At 53.2% G+C, this 15936-nt stretch overlaps 1 protein-coding gene across 7 annotated transcripts in view; it reads right to left on the bottom strand.

The window, feature by feature from the left end:
* Positions 1-15936, bottom strand: part of ITPK1 (inositol-tetrakisphosphate 1-kinase) — a 168991-nt gene that overhangs the window by 42685 nt on the left and 110370 nt on the right. For all 7 annotated transcript variants that reach the window (XM_040641510.1, XM_040641509.1, XM_040641506.1 and 4 more), the window contains one exon: positions 6648-6765. In XM_040641510.1, coding sequence (XP_040497444.1) covers positions 6648-6765 — 118 coding nt within the window. The remainder of the gene's footprint in view (positions 1-6647; positions 6766-15936) is intronic.

The following is a 15936-nucleotide window of genomic DNA, read 5'->3' as shown; positions in this document are numbered from 1 at the left end:
AAGGTGAGCAGGAGCTGCCCAGCCAGGGCCAGAATTGCTCCCCAGGGGAGGGATTCTACCTCCTCTTGGCAGGCGACAAAACGCCTGGGCAGAGCCAGGGTTTAGGCCCAGATGGCACGGGACGCTGGGAACCAGCCTACCTCAGTCTGGCCCAGAGAGGACGCTCAACCCACTGTCCTGCTCGGCAGACCCCCGCCTCCGTCCGAACTCAGGGTCTCTACCCGGGTCACTGGGAATGTGGACAGTGTTTCTCCCCCACACCCCAAAGCCCCATCCCTACCTCAGCTTGTAGAGGCTGTGTCACCCACACGGCCACCTGCTCTGGGAGTTCGTCTGGGCCTGGCTTGTGCCCTGTCCCCTCGGCCTCAGCATGGTGGGTTGGACCGGCTGACACTCAAGGGAAACACAGGCAGGCAGGCACCACGAGACCTCTCTAGAAACCCACTCGATAGGTATGAAGCATTTTCTTGGCAGGCTGATCCAAAACTCCAGCCTCCCGCACAAAGTCAGGCTGGAAGCTGGCTGACTTGCGAGCAACAGTCCTTGGGGTGCGTTCACTCCTGTCCTCCTCGTCTTCCACGACTCCAGGCCCCGCTACCCACCCCCAGCTTCTGCCACACGCCTCCCACCTAGAACCCGGGCACCCAGCAGGACCACGGAGAGGGAACCGACCACCTGCACTACCTAATTTTCGGCCACACCTGCTGCCATGAATAGGGGCAGACCTCCTGTACACCGCGGCCCATGGAGGAGATGGCCACCCCCCGGGGACAGATGAGCCAACGACTCAGAGAGACCCAGTGATCGTCCACGCCAAATTAGAGGCACTGAGCGCTGAGCCCAGGTCTGTCAGTCCCAAAGCCTGTTCTTGTCCACCACCACACGTATGGCTGCTCTTCAATGGAACAGACAGGATTCCTATTTCCTCAGTAACTCTAGGGGGCAGAGACTCCGTGACATTAGCGGCAGAGCTGCTAATTCTCTGTCTAGGGAACCCCAGGGACCTTCTATGGTCAGTGTCGCCTCCTGAACACCAGAGGGCGCCCCAGAGTGCACCAGCTGGCAGCGCCTGCGCACTTGCCCCCAGGGAATCAGAGCCCCACTCTACCTCCGTCCAGGCTTCGACCTCAGTGGGTCCCTGCTGTCAGGGACGGTGGGGGTGGAGGAGGCACAACACCCAGGGGTTTAGGAGCCACCAGCTAAGCGCGCAGATGGACAGCGCTGGGTTCAAATCCCAGCTCTGCCCCTTAAGTAGCTCTGTGGCCTGAATGGACAAACTCGTGTGCTCCAGGGTGGAACCTTTCTCACAGCCCGCAGTGAGGACGAAATCAGCTCACACATGTCCTGTGCTCCCAACAGTGCCTGGCATGCAATCAGTGCTCCCCCGCCCCCCTCCTCGTGCTGACAAAGCAAGCTCAGACAGGAAAGTGACCTGCTCAGGCCACACGACACAGGGGACACAGGTAGATCTGAGGACCAAGCCGTGACTCCACGCCCCCGTCCCTGGCCTCTCCTTTCCCACCCACAGGCCTGTGCCATGCACCAAAGGGGAACAGCCGCCGCCCCCCAGCTCCACCACAGCTCTCACACCCTGCAGTCCTCAACCGACAGAAGCTCTGTGGGGAATTCGTCCTCCAGGCTCTGAGGAATGTTCCTTTCTCTTCGCTTGCTATCTAGATTATTCCCATTTTTCAATCCAGCTTCCCAGCAGCCTTCAAGATGAGCCCTGATTAAATTCCCATAAAACCACAGGCAGAAATGCTCCCATCCGTGGTGTGTACCTCCCTCCCCAGGGAGGCCTGGCATCCCGATGGCCATCTATCACCTCCAGAGCACATGTCACCCATCACCCACTGCTGTCATCAGCCCTGAAGGGTCTCTCGAGCCCTCTGTCCTGTGGTCTGATACCCTCCATCAGCCACTGCCCAACCCCACCTCCACCCCCAGGGCCAAGACGACCAGCCTGTGTCCTCCAACCACAGCACAGCTTTCTCTCGTATCTTTTTGGCCAATTCAGGATCCAGCCTCATCAGCGTGATCAGGATCAGCCTTGCCCAGAGTCGTTCAGCCTGGGGTGGCAGAGCCAGACCTTGATCTCGGGGCTTCCATCTCAAACTCCTGGCCCTGTGCAGCAAAGCAGGTGGCAGGGAAAGAAAAGGCCCACAGATGCGTGCTCGGCTATCATGACTTGTTGACCCAGCCTCCCCCACCCCCTGGCCCCGCCATGCCTGTACCAGGCAATGTTCCATTTCTGGGAGGTTCCTGCCCTTGGTTTGAACTGGATCCAGGTTCAGTGCCATCTGTGCCTCTGGCTAAGGGGTGTGGGTGCAGCCCCACCCAGAAACAGTCATCTACTAGAGAACCCTGTGGCCCAAACGCTCTGGGGTGGGTCACTCTGCAAGCCTAGTGACCTCACACTGCTTTGAGCTGCTGTGTGGAAGGAACTTACTGCTAAGGTCACAGGCTGAAGCCACAGCCCCCAGCCAGCTGGAGGAGGAATGGTCCTTCTAAGAGTAGAATATTCACTCATGGGATTCCCCAGGTAGCAACCCACTTCTCGGAGAGTGAGGTGGCCAACAACCAGCTGTCCCTCAAAACTCCTCCCCCTTCTTCCATGGTGACAAAGCTCCCAAATTTTACCTGGGCACGTGGCTACCCAGAACAGAGCCCACATTCCCCAACTCCCTTGCAGCTCACTATGGGACTCAGTCCTGGCCAATGATGTGTGGACTGAACAGTGTTGTGTGGCTTTCAGAGCCTTTGCTTAAAAGATAACTAGGGCTACGTCCCCTTGCTCCCTTTCCGTCAGCCCCTCCCAACCCTTATGTCCAGACCCTGGATGTGATGGATGGAGTTTTAGCAGCACCACCGTGGACCAGGAGGCTCACATCACAGAACCATCAGCAGGGAAGAAGTCTGGGTCCTTCCTCCGGGCTTTTCCATGAGAGAGAAATGAAGTTCTATCTCATTTAAGCCACTGCTATTTCAGGCCTCTGTTGCCACAGCAACCTTAGTGTTAAGCAAACGGGCAGGTTTGAGACCGACGGGTCTGAGGCAGGGAAAGAACCCTGCCTCCCCTCCAGGCTCCGAACTAGAAGAGGATGAACTCTGGGAGCACAGAACCCAGAAGGTGCCAAGGTACTCAGATGGGAAGCTGGGGGCTCCAGGCAGCAGCCCTCACCTGTCTCCACAGCCGACGCTCTGCACGGAGACAGAGCATGGACCCCTGCTCTAAGTGCTCCGCCGCTATTCCTGGGAGACCGCCACCCCCACTGCAGAGCAGGGAGCCCTGGACACCTCCCCGCAACAGCCTCCCCTGGCCTGTCTCTGCGGCCGCCCAGGCTCTCCGAGGCAGGCAGAGCCACCTTGGCAGGAAAGACAGACATCCCGAGGATGTCTCCAGCAAGCCCCTTCTTTCAATGCAAAAGCAGTGTCACTTGGACTGCTCTGACTGTCTAGGGAACTTACAGGGTAATTATGGCCATTCACAGCACGCTTAACAGGGCTGCCTCCAGGAATAGCAGGAACGGGGCGGAGGAGTGCTGGGGATGTGCCTCCCAGAGAAGGTTCTCTGCATCTGCAGGGAGGAGGAGCCCTGGCTCTGGGAGGATGGAAGGTGAGAGGCAGCACTGCTTCCATAAGAACAGCCGTGGGTCCCTCTCTCTCTGGCTGTCTCTCTGTCACATAAATAAATAAAATCTTTAAAAAATAAAAAAAAATAATAAAAAAAATATGCGCCGGGTAGCGAGTCGTAAGCGTGCTTTCGGCTCAGGGCGTGATCCTCGGCGTTCTGGGATTGAAGTCCCACATCAGGCTCCTCTGCTGGGAGCCTGCTTCTTCTCTCTCTCACTCGCCTGCTGTGTTCCCTCTCTCTCTGGCTGTCTCTCTGTCACATAAATAAATAAAATCTTTAAAAAAAAATAAAATAAAATAAAAAAAAAAATAGAACAGCCGTGGGGGTAGGGAGGGGGTCAGGAAAAGGCTCCAGGAAATCCCAGCTTCTGCCCACCCTCCTGGAAGCATTCCAGCCCGGCTCGGTGTGCACGATAAGGAAAATCCAGGGCGCAGCGGTCACAGCCCACCCACAAAACAATTCCTGCTGGCCTAGGACCAAGCCTGCCGTTAGGGTTCGGTCAACACGTTCCTGCCTGTGATGGAGGGGAGGGGGCTTCCCCATCCCCGACCTGCTGATGACACCTGAGTTTGAGGTTTCTTGGACCCAGCAGAGTAGGGGCTGATTCTCTCCCCACTGGGGGTCAGTGTGGGTCACCCTTACAACAGGATATAAGTAATGGCCACTAGAACCTGTCTCCAGGCCATGTCTGCACCGATCTAAAATGTGTGCTCATGTCCTCACTCACCAGCTCACACACCTTCACTGGGTGCCCACAAACAAAGTCCCCCACACTGACCCAATAGTCTGCGAGATGTGCACACACACCCCACACCGCAGCCATCTCCCACTTTGCTCACGCCACTGCCCTATCTGGGAGGCCCAGGCTGCCCCCACCCCCCACCCCCCCGCAGTCCTGCCCACCAAGGACAGTCCTGTTTCCTTCCTGTGCACACTGCAGTCCAACCCATCACCGGTCCCCTGCTCCCTGACTGCACACACTCTTACTCCAGGTCCAGAGTCACCCTTGACCCCAGCCCTGATTCTCTACCCATGAAAATTGAGAGCCTCCAAGATCAGCCCCTTCCATCGTAATGGGAGCTGTGCCAGCAGCTGCCACTCCCAGGTGACGCCATGAGCCAGGACCCATGCTAAGTGCTCATTGGATGTCATCCCAGTTATCTCAACCACAGACCCTGTGGACAAACCGCTTCTTATCCACATCTTAACAGAAACCAGGCAGAACTAGGTCAAGGGACTTGGCCGAGGCCACATGGCAGCAAGAGCCCAGATTCAGATATGACCTCAGTCTGCCTCCCCTCAAAGCCTGTGCTCTTTACTCTGAAAAAATCCTCTCAGTGGTGACCTCCCTGACCCCATCAGAACACATCACTCTTCTCATGGACTTGAGGACATGAGATGTGACTGCTGACCTGCAACTCTTCCCACTAATCAGCCCTTCTCCTCAGAATCGGATTTATCTCCTGTCTCTTCACACACAGTCAGTGTCCAATGCACACAACTCCTAGAACAGGCGGATTTCCTTTCCAGAACCAAAGTTTAGCTGGAACATCTCTACAGATCTTTCTTCTCATCTGAGGGTTCTAGTTGGACCCGGGGACAGAATGCAAAGGGAAGGGAAGTTGATGTCATCACTGACCATTCCTGGCCCAAACGCTAAAGGATGCTGGCATGCTGAAAAGTCCTGCCGTTTGGGGGCCACCCAGGAAGGCCATGCTTTATGCCACCTGCTGAATGCCAGGCACCCTCAAAAACAGGCCTCGAGACCTCTTCCAGGACAGCCAGGTCCAACACCCAGCTCTTCCTCAGGGAGGGAAGCAAGGACTCACCAACTCTCCCGGCCAAAGTCCATGACAGCAGGTGCTTGCTGGATCCAGGGCCCTCTGGCCATGGACACATAAGTTAAGCTTAGGGGCTACAAGCTAACAGCCAGAGTCGGAGAGACCTGGCTGGATGCTGTCTCTGCTACCCCCAGGCTGTGTGATGTCAGCCCACCTGCTAAACCTCTCCGTCTTCACTACTGTCTACAAAATGGGGAGGATGACCATACCTGCTTTTATGAGCACGGGAAGAGAGAAGGCAAGAAGGCTTAACCTTGTAGACAGGCTGCTTCTGGTCTGGCGAGCCAAACTCTTCCCACCGGTCTCACCATCACACGAAACAAAGGCAGGCCAAGTCACCACCCAGGCCAGGGGCCAGGTAGGCCACACTCCTGGTGTGGATGGCAGGAGCGGGAGCTGCGTCTCCTGCTCCTAAGATGACTCTTCACACCACCCCAGGACACAGGCAAAGCACTTTCCCTCAAAATTAAACAAGAACTCTCAACAGGGAACGCCTGCACCAGGCAAAGAGAACTAGGTTACTGTTAACATGAATCTTTCCCAAAAAGCCCTTCTCACATAAATAAACACCTTGGGAAGGCAGTCCAACTTCTCTAGACCGGCCCAGCCCAGGGAGGGGGGGGGAGAACGAGTCCTCAGAGACAAGAAGATGTGGCTGGCAGGACAAGCTCCCGCAGCTAAGCAGGGGGTTCCCGCCCTCGGGAACAGAGCATACCCCACGAGGTCCAGCCGCCACATTACACATCTCCACGTGTTTGATTAAAGGCCCTTCAATCTCTCTGTTTGTCTCCTTTGCCCAGTTACATAACTCCCCTCCCCTGCCCGCTGCTCCGCTATTCTACACACACTCGTGCTCTCTCACCACTGTGTTATCGGGACACTTCATCACCACTCTGTGGGTTCAAGACAACAAAACAAAACCGTCTCGAAGTGGCTGCAGCCGCTCTCTCTCCCGAAGAGCACCCTGAGACTTTTATGTCCTAACTCTGCTGGTCAGAGGAGAGAAAACGGCCCGCCCAACAATGTGCCCCGCCCCGGGAATTCAACTCTTTCCTGCCTCAAAGGGTTTAAAAAAGATCAGACACCCCCTCCTCCCACCCCACGCAATGACCACGCCGTCACTGTTAGAGGTGGGCCACCTGACACGGAGGCCAAGCCACGTGTGTCCGTACCTTTCATGTAGGCCTCGATCTTCCGGATGAGCTCATACGACTTGGAGCGGTCGAGCAGGGTCCTGATGGCAGGAAGGGGGTCCAGGACAATGGTCTCAGGGTGCGCATCGATGTATTCCTGAAAGGAAAACACAACACTTCCGGTTGGAGGAGGGAGGCTGAGACAGAAACGAGGTTTTGGCGAGATTCCACCCCACGCGCCCTCATGGCACCCATCCCCGTCTCTTCCCTCCTTCCACCAGCCCTGACTTCGGTCTGGGACTTCACACTGTCTGGGGAGATTGCCTCCACGCTCTCGGCAGCACCAGGATCACATGACGCTGGTTACACCAATCAGCACCTTCCACCCTGGCCACTGGCTCAGAAGACGGCACGTGACCGGACTCGGTCCAATCAGATGCAGGCTCAGAGCTCTTGCTAGGAATGCGGGGACAAGACCATTCTCTCCCACACTGAGGAGACCGGGCAGCTGGGCGCAGTCACCCTGAGATCTGAGGGAGAGGCCTGACAAAGCCAAAACTGAGAAAGGGAGGCCAGAGTGAGAAAACACAGCTGAGAAAAGAAGCACAAGCAGGTTCCCGTCAGCTCGTTTGGCCCCCGGATAAAGCCTCGCCTAAAACCAGCTCTGCTGCCCGTGTAGATGATACTCAAAGAGTGTGGCCCAGCACCCTGCACGGATAAGGACTCTGGGGCGGGGCTTGCGAGAGCGGAAGGCAGGCTGGGATTCAGGAGAGGGTCGGTGTGGAAGGCAGGATGAGAAACCCGCCACAGGGCGGCCCCCTGGCCCTCAAGTGCCCCCTGCAACATGCTTCTTCCGGGTAGGCTGCAAACTCGCAAGCAGGACTGTGACCAAATCAGCATTTAAGGAAGTTACGATCTCCTTGGGGAAATAACGCTAAGGCACCTGGGGAACGAGAAACGACTGTCTCTAACAAAAGTCAACAAGAGACTGGGCAAAATGCTTCTAGGAAAGAAACACAAGGATCCTGGCCCTGCCACTCCCCACCTCTGTGACTACGGGAGCCCAAGCCACATCGGTGGGCCAGAGCAGCTCGGCAGGCAGACGCAATAAATGGGACCATCCCCCTGGCCCCAGAACACTGTGATTCTAAGAACAAAAATATGGAATGCTGGAGGAACAAGAGAGGGGCTCAGAGGAAAGGCTGGGTGGAAGGGAGGCCATTCACCAGCTGTTGTTATTGTGAGCTGAATTGCGTCCTCAACAGATCTGTTCAAGCCCTAAGCCCTGGTGCTTGTGAGTGTGACCTTATTTGGAAATGGTGTCTTTATAGATGGAAGCAAACTAAAATGAGGCCACACGGGATTAGGATGCACCCTAATCCATTGACTGGTGTCTTTAGGATGGGGGCAATCTGGACAGAGACACACACGGAGAAGGCCATCTGAAGACAGAGACAGTGACTCATGCCATGCCTGCCAAGGACCATGGCCACCCCCAGAAGGCAGGAAAGCAGCATGGGACAGATTCTCTCCCGGCACCGCCAGAAGGAACCTACCCTGCAGACACCTTGACTTCAGACCTCTGGCCTCCTTAACTGTGAGAGGAAAAAAGTCTCTGTTGTTTTAAGCCACCCAGTTTGTGGTATTTTGTCAGGGCCACCCCAGGGAATGAATACACCAGCTTAATTCATCCCCCTGCCCACCCAGTCTACAAGATCAGTCTGCAAGGTCAGCAAAGGCCAAGAAAAAAGCCACAATGCTTCTTTTCAAGTCAGCCTTATCAACAACAGGAAAGCTCCATTTGGAATTACTCTTTTTTTCAGTGAACCTATTTTGGTTCCTAGTAATCATTTTTAAGAGCTCTCAACACAAAGCCAGAGATTGATATCTCCTTCTCCTCTGAAATCTGCTCCCCCCTTGTGTTTCATACCAGAGTATCTGGTTTTGGGCTCATTTGTATCTTTTTCTTTGAATGTTTGAAAAAACTTCTCTGTTCCTAAGGGGTGGGCGGTACATGCCAGTGGGGAGCCCTTCTTCCCATCCTCACACCCACGAACTCTGTGGCACGGACACGCTCTCGGCCCCTCTCCCTGCACGCCCATCCTACAGACATAAACACAGAAAAGAAGCCACCCTCCTCCTCCTCCTGAGAGAGGCAGCCGTCAGCAAGTCAGCTCAGTGCCTGGCCCACTTCCCTGCTTATACAGAAGCCTGGCAACTGATGTGGGCAAGCCCACGTTTGCCATCCACAGGGGCCACGGAGACAAGCTGCGAAGTGTCCTTAGGGAAGGTTTACCCAGAGCTGCCTTCAGGCCAGAGGCCCTGCCCAGCTCTCCTCTCTACAGCCTCAGCCTCGTGTAAGTGCCTGCATCTCTCCATGGCAGGCTCCCCATCAGCCTGTCAACACCCTCCCTCTGAACCAGGCCTACACTGCCACGAGAGCATGTCATCTGTGAGACACCAAGATTCCCGCATACGTATGAAATCATATGACTGTCTTCATGTTAAAAGGTCATCCACACAACAAACTGCATGTCATTCAAGTGTCAGGGCATCGTGCAGAGTACTAAAGACACACGGATCAATGAAAGCCTTCCAGGCTTTGCCCTACTGGATCTAGAATCCTGGCCAACGAATTCATGTTCTGGGTTATGACCTGAGAGCACTGAACTGTCCCCACACCCCCTCCTCCTCCCTTCCCCCAACACGCCAGGAAGCAGCCTGGTGAAGAGGGAAGAGTGAGGACCCAGGACTCAAGAAACCCAGACTCCCACTGTTATCAATTCCCAGGGTCACTCTGGGCAGGCCACTTGGTTTCTCTGGGCCTCAGTTCCCTCATCTGTGACTTAAAAGCCTAAAGTGAAAAACAGAGGATCGGTGTTTACGGAGGCACCCTTCAGGGTCACACATGGGGACTAGAGCATTACAGATAACGGCACGCACACACACTTGCTGCCTTCCTTCAGAAAGGAGGCAGTATCAGAGATGCTCGCTTCGATGGGCTGGCCCAGCTCTCCCCCAGCAACTGAGTCCCCTAAAGTCCAGGCATGCTCCTCCCTCCCCCTCGAAAATCCCCCCCAGTCCCAAGAAGAGTATCCGAGTAGTTGCTGGATCTGGTTCCACTTTTATGCGTTAGGGCAGTGACCTTTAAAGAGAGAACTTCGAATCATTAAGACATGAATTTAAGCCAAACTCATGAGGGAAAGAAGTTAGAAGAAACCAAGGGGGAAAATATCTGACAAGCAGGCGCCAACAAGCTTTTGACCCAGGATGAAAGCATCCGTATTAACAGAAGAATTATTCCTAAACACGATCTCTTTTGGGACAAGGACAGGGAGGGCAAAGAAAGAGTTTTTCCAATCGCCCCGCTATCCACAAGTGGATTTCCTTCCAAGCCTTTCAGCTTATCTATTGTACCACAGGCCTCATGCATTTTTCACAAGACTCTTAGAATTACCAAACAAATTGCTGGAAGGGTGAGTGCCCTGTACCATTTTATCACCACTCAGAAGAAGAAAGGCCCAAACGGTCTCCATGGCAAATGGTAAACACATGTTCCGTTAGAGCGCCTGCCGCGTAACACCTACAAAGGGAGCCTGGACGTTAACAAGGGGGAGCCCGGCTTGAAGCAGACTGAAAAGGGGGTAGAGCAGAGACAGACAGCCCTGGTCAGAGGGCCAGGAGGAGGGCCAGAGAACGCAGACTGTTTGCTGAGGGGACAAAGGGGCAGAGGCCAGCCAGGTGCCCCCAGCCCCGAGGCCCAAGGGATGATGCCAAGAGGGACGCTGAGCCGTCTCTGCTGGGCTGGGGGAAGTTCATGTTTCCCCCACTGAGAATGTGAGCCAAATGAGAGGACCAGGATGACCACCACAGATATCATTTCCTCTGCAGTTCCATTTAGGGACAGGACTGAGCAGGGAGACGCAAGGGTTTGCTCACCTAACAGAAAATGCAGGCAGAAGTCCCAAGTTCAAATCCTGCCTCTTCCACTCATCCTATTGTCTGTGAAAAAGAAACTGCAATTTGTCTCTGAGAGTCTGTTTCCTGGTGTGCAAAATGTGCATTTTTTCTCTGAAGATTCATCTATCTATCAGAGAGAGAGAGAGCATGCACGCACACGAGTGGGGGGAGGGGGAGAGAGCAAGGGGGAGAATCTCAAGCAGACTCCCCGCTAAGCACGGACGCCTGACCCGAGGCTCGATCCACTGATCCTGAGATCATGACCTGAGCCAAAATCAAGAGTCGGACACTTAACTGACTGAGCCACCTAGGCACCCCTGCATTTTAAATAAAACCTATCTCAGGGAGCTGCTGTGGGCAACAAGATGTGAACGTGAAAGGAGTTGGTAGATAGAAAAACAAAGAGGATTCTCATGATTGGACAATATGTGGAGTCTTGGCACCAAACCTGACCCAAGGCCTCTGAGCTCATCCTGCCGTGCCCCATGCAGCAGCCTGTGGGGCAGGCCAGCCCTGCACCTGGGGTGAGCAACAGGGCTCTTCTAGCTGGGGTCAACCCTCCCGCTGATGCCCGGAGCACGATGCAATCCCCTAGCCCGTGGCAGCCCAGGCTGCAGGGCGCACCCCTATGGACAGGTCCTGGCAGAGCCCACAATGCCAGCGGCAGCCAGTCAGCCAGCTCCTTACAGGGGAGCGAGAGAAGTGCCCACGCCCGGTTCCCGCTCCCTCTATTCTCAGCGGTAGCGGACGTTCTGGCCGACTCCCAAAACACTGCAGGCCAATTTTTAGAAAGTGGTGATTCATTTTTGAGATGCATACTGAAATGATTTACAGATTAAATATGACGCGTGGAATTTGCTTCAAAGTAACCAGGCACAGGGGATGGTGAGAGAAGTAGGTGAGGCAGAGAGAAAACCAGGGTGGTCATTAAGTCGCTAACTCGTGAAGCTGGGTGGCAGTACGTGGGAAGGTGTTGCAGCATTCTCTCAAGTATTTTTAAATTTCCTGTAACAAAAAAAATTGGGGACAGAATGGAGGGAAGGGCTGAAGTAACCAGGTCCTCCCTTTCTTCAATCCCACACACCCCTAGTTGTGCCAGAGACCGATTCAAACACCAACACTATCTTTCCAGAAGGAGCAAGAGGCAGCCAGCCAGATGGGAAACACAGCGAGAGATTGATTATGGAAAAGATAATAAATAAAAATAATCATCACCATAATTTTTAAATAATAGCAGCCACCATTCACCTAGGACCGGCTGGCTACACGCGCACTGCTGGGAAAATATTTTTTTTAAGCACCATGTCCTTTAATATAAAAATCCTATGAGGTGAGAGCTCAAACTACAGACGTCTTAGGAGAAAGCACTGGAGTCCATCTTCACACTGTACCCTGAATCAGACAACGGTTCCTTAGATATGATACCAAAAGTAGAAAATAAAAAATAAACTATATCCTCGACATTAGGAGCTTTTGTGAGTCAAGGACACCACCCACCTCAGACCTGGCGCATAGCCTCACCTCATGGTACTCAGGACCCAGCCGCTAAAAGGCCACTAGCCAAGCACAGCCTAACCTCTAAGCTCCATGGCAGGATTGGGAAATTCAGGCCCAGTAGACTGTTCCAGAAATCTTCCCTGTAGTGGTAGGGAAACTGAGATAGAAGAAGCAGGACCACACAGAGCACCGGAAGCCCCTCTCCTCTCTAGGCCTCTTCCTCCTCTGTAAGGTGAAGGCCAATCCTGTGAAAAGGTTACAAGCATGGGAGCCAGAGGGGGTGAGACCCGGGGTAGAATCCTGCCTGCCCCGCGTGTGACTCTGCCTCCAAAAGCCTCAGTCCTCATCTGTAAAATGGAAGACGGGCATAGCTCCCACCTCGCACGATGTTTTAAAAGAAACAGGTTTATTGAGAGAGATTTCATAGACTATGCAGTCTACCCACTTAAAGCTTATAAGCCAGTGATTTTAATATGTTGACAGAGTTGTGTAACCATCAGCACAGTTAATTTTAGGACATTTTCATCACCTTAAAAAAAAAAAAAAGTCCCATACCTTTTAGTTATCAGGTTCATTTACCCACTCCCTCCAGCCCCAGGAAACTACTTTTTGTCTCTACAGACTTGCCTATTGTGGACATTTCATATGAATGGAATCAAATGCGGTCTTTTGGGACTGGCTTCTTTCACTTAGCGTAACGTTTTCAAGGTTCACCCGTGCTGTGACGCGCGGCTGAATAACATTCCACCGTGTGGATATACCGATTTGTTGATCTGTTCATCAGGTGACGGGTATCTGGTCTGTTTTCACCTTGGGGCTACTACGAATAACGCTACTATGAACATTTGTATACAAGTTTTGTGTGGACTAATGTTTTCATTCCCCTTGGATTATACACCAGATATTCTTGGGGTAAGAACGCGTAAGATCACAAAACTTCCCAGCTGCTCAAGCATGGATGTTTTAGGGAGCAATCATAGCAAGCCACCACGGTGTACAAATACACCGTTTTTCTGGCTTTCAAACGCTGCAATCACACAGAATGCTAGATTTGACTCTCAAAGCAATCTCTGTGGTCTACAGAGTAAACAACTATATTTTTATTCCCATTTTATAGATGAAAAAACCGAGTCTCCGAGAGGCAAAGTGACTAGCTCAAGGTCACACAACCAGCTGGGGCTTTGCCAGGACTCAAAACCACCCATTACAACGTCAACCCCAGGGCCTCTGCAGTGCACCTTGTCACCTACCCCAACAAGTTATGTGGCTACAGTGCTTTTAATTCCCAGAAAGTCTAAGGATCCATTTCGAACCTAAGTGCTGTATACAACTCAGTCGGGCAGGTCTAGAACAGGAAAGAGAAGACCTTGAAAATGTTACGCTAAGTGAAAGAAGCCAGTCCCAAAAGACCGCATTTGATTCCATTTATATGAAATGTCCAGAACAGGCAAGTCTGTAGACACAAAAAGGGGTTTCCTGGGGCTGGACGGAATGGGTGAACTGAAGCTGACAGCCTGGGGCCAGCAGTGGGGGGTTGTAAGTGAAGAGGCTGGGAGCTGCCCAGACCTCCCGCAGACTAAGCCGTCTCCACGGGGTCTCTGGGAGGCCAGCTATCTCAACAAGGGCTTCCTGAGTATTTGCACTTGTAGAGCAAACCTTATGCAAGCACTGCCCTGAGAGTGAGCCCCGCCTATGTTCTGGGACTCTCCATCTCCAGCGAGGTGGGACAGGAAGCGGCATGGTGAAGGCGAAAAAGGAGTCACATGCAGGGCTGGGCAAGCTAAGTGCCAGGTTCCCCTGCCAAGCATTCTGCACATTAACCTGAAGGCTGGAGGGAGAGGCAGAGAAGCTTTCTAGGAGAATTATAGGACTGAAGTAAATTCCAGAAAAATCCTGCTGGCCAGGAGCGGTGTGGGAGGACCAGGCTGGAAGCCATTCATGGAACAGGGATTTGAGAGCATTCAACTTGCTGGAGAAAGTTCATCTTCTAGTTGGGAATCAGCTTAGCTCCTTCCAGAGTCCCAGTTCCCCTTCTCCCAGGAAGAGGTCACGTGAGAGGACAGCGGGTCCTCACTGAGAGTGGAAAGAGAAAGAAGGGGCAGGGCCGGGGGGCCAAAGGCAGGGAAGGAGTGGGGAGCCCATGAGTGGCTCTAGGGAGCAGCTCCGCTCTTGGTGCTGGATACACGGTGTAGCTGGTTTGCAAAATTCATGAAGCTGCTCACTTATACGGACAGTTTTCTATGTGTGTAGTACCTTCAACGTATGAAAAAAAGGGGGGGGGGAACGAACGAAAGCACCGGACTACACAAATAGCAAGGACCGGCTCCAGTCCCCGCTCTGCAGTGTGGCCTGCCTTGCGCTTACCCTCCCCAGGACTCCAGCCTCACAGGTGGAGTAGATCAAGGATGGAAAAAGGGCCACCATCCACTACACCTCCCCAGGGCAATGGCAGCCATCACCACTTGGGGACCACAACAACCTTTTATGCTAACCCCAATGGGATGCAGAATCCCGATCATCGCTTGGTTCCCGAAATTAGGTTAGCACAGGCACTCAAGGCGAAGCCCACACACCAGGCACGGAACAAATGCTCCAGGCTGATTCCTAAGACCCCATGAGTCAGAGGCTGTGTGTTTCCGTTAGTGCTCAGTCGCCAAACAAATGCTGGGGAAGACCTGACATTTCTTCCCTTGTGGCTGTTAAAAATTACTCACCGGGCTTTTATGGGAAAAGAGGTAACCTTGGGCTTACTCAGCATAATCTCACTCCTGCTGACTCTTCCTGAGAGCACAACCCAAGCCCAGACCTTCCAGCTGATGGCCACAAAGGCTGGCCTTTGAACTAGCTCCTTTCCACACCAAGTGGTGGATGAAAGGCAGGAAGCTTCCAGTTCCTAAAGTCTTCACACTGTGATGGAGGTCCTGGCAAGACGCCAGGAGGAGTAGTTATTAATAATTACAGTAATAATAGTGATGATAGCAGCTAATTTTTCCCGAAGGCTCACCAAGTACTAGACGGTGTTGTATACACTTTCAGGAACGGACACACTTATTCCCCAGAACAACCCTATGCACTAGGTCCTAATAGCAGCCCCATTTGACAGACAGAGAAACTAAGGCTCCAAGCACCTCAATACCTAGCCCAGCCTCTCCCTGTGAGGAAGGAGCCAAGATGGCGCTTGATCCAGGCCATCTGGTTCCAGAGCCCTCGAGTTGGCAAAACAAGGCATGGGGAACCCTGGGGAAAGGAAAGGCATCTCAATTGTAGTTACAGCCAGAATTTCTTTTTTTTTTTTTTTAAGACTTTATTTATTTATTCGACAGAGATAGAGACAGCCAGCGAGAGAGGGAACACAAGCAGGGGGAGTGGGATAGGAAGAAGCAGGCTCCTAGCAGAAGAGCCTGATGTGGGACTCGATCCCAGAACGCCGGGATCACTCCCTGAGCCAAAGGCAGATGCTTAACCGCTGTGCCACCCAGGCGCCCCACAGCCAGAATTTCTAATGTGCATTCTTTTAAAATTTATGTTATAGAAAGAAAAAAGTAGGTCTTTCTCATGGTCGGCCAACCCAAGCCTCGGCCGTGAAGCACACGGCGTTTAGTGCCAATACAAGGTAAAGCACCCAAAAAAATACGGCAGTTTGCAAGTTCCTTTCCCAGAAGCAGAGTCACAGATGGTTCGACCTTGCAAGACCTAAGGTCCCTTATACTCCAGCCGGTCTTTTCAGAAAGGAGAAAGAAGTAGGAACTAGCCGGGGGTCCCCTGGTGAAGGGGCAGAGATGAGACCGTGACTCCATCTGCTCCTTCTACCACCCCAGGGTCCACCCTGGTTCCCTCTGCTCCCAAAGGTCCCAAGGAGCAACCACAGTGG

The sequence above is a fragment of the Ursus maritimus genome, unplaced genomic scaffold (assembly GCF_017311325.1).
Source record: "Ursus maritimus isolate PB19 unplaced genomic scaffold, ASM1731132v1 scaffold_25, whole genome shotgun sequence".
Taxonomy (NCBI): Eukaryota; Metazoa; Chordata; class Mammalia; order Carnivora; family Ursidae; genus Ursus; species Ursus maritimus.
The sequence above is the reverse complement of the archived record's forward strand: the minus strand, read 5'-3'. Positions and strand labels throughout refer to the sequence as shown.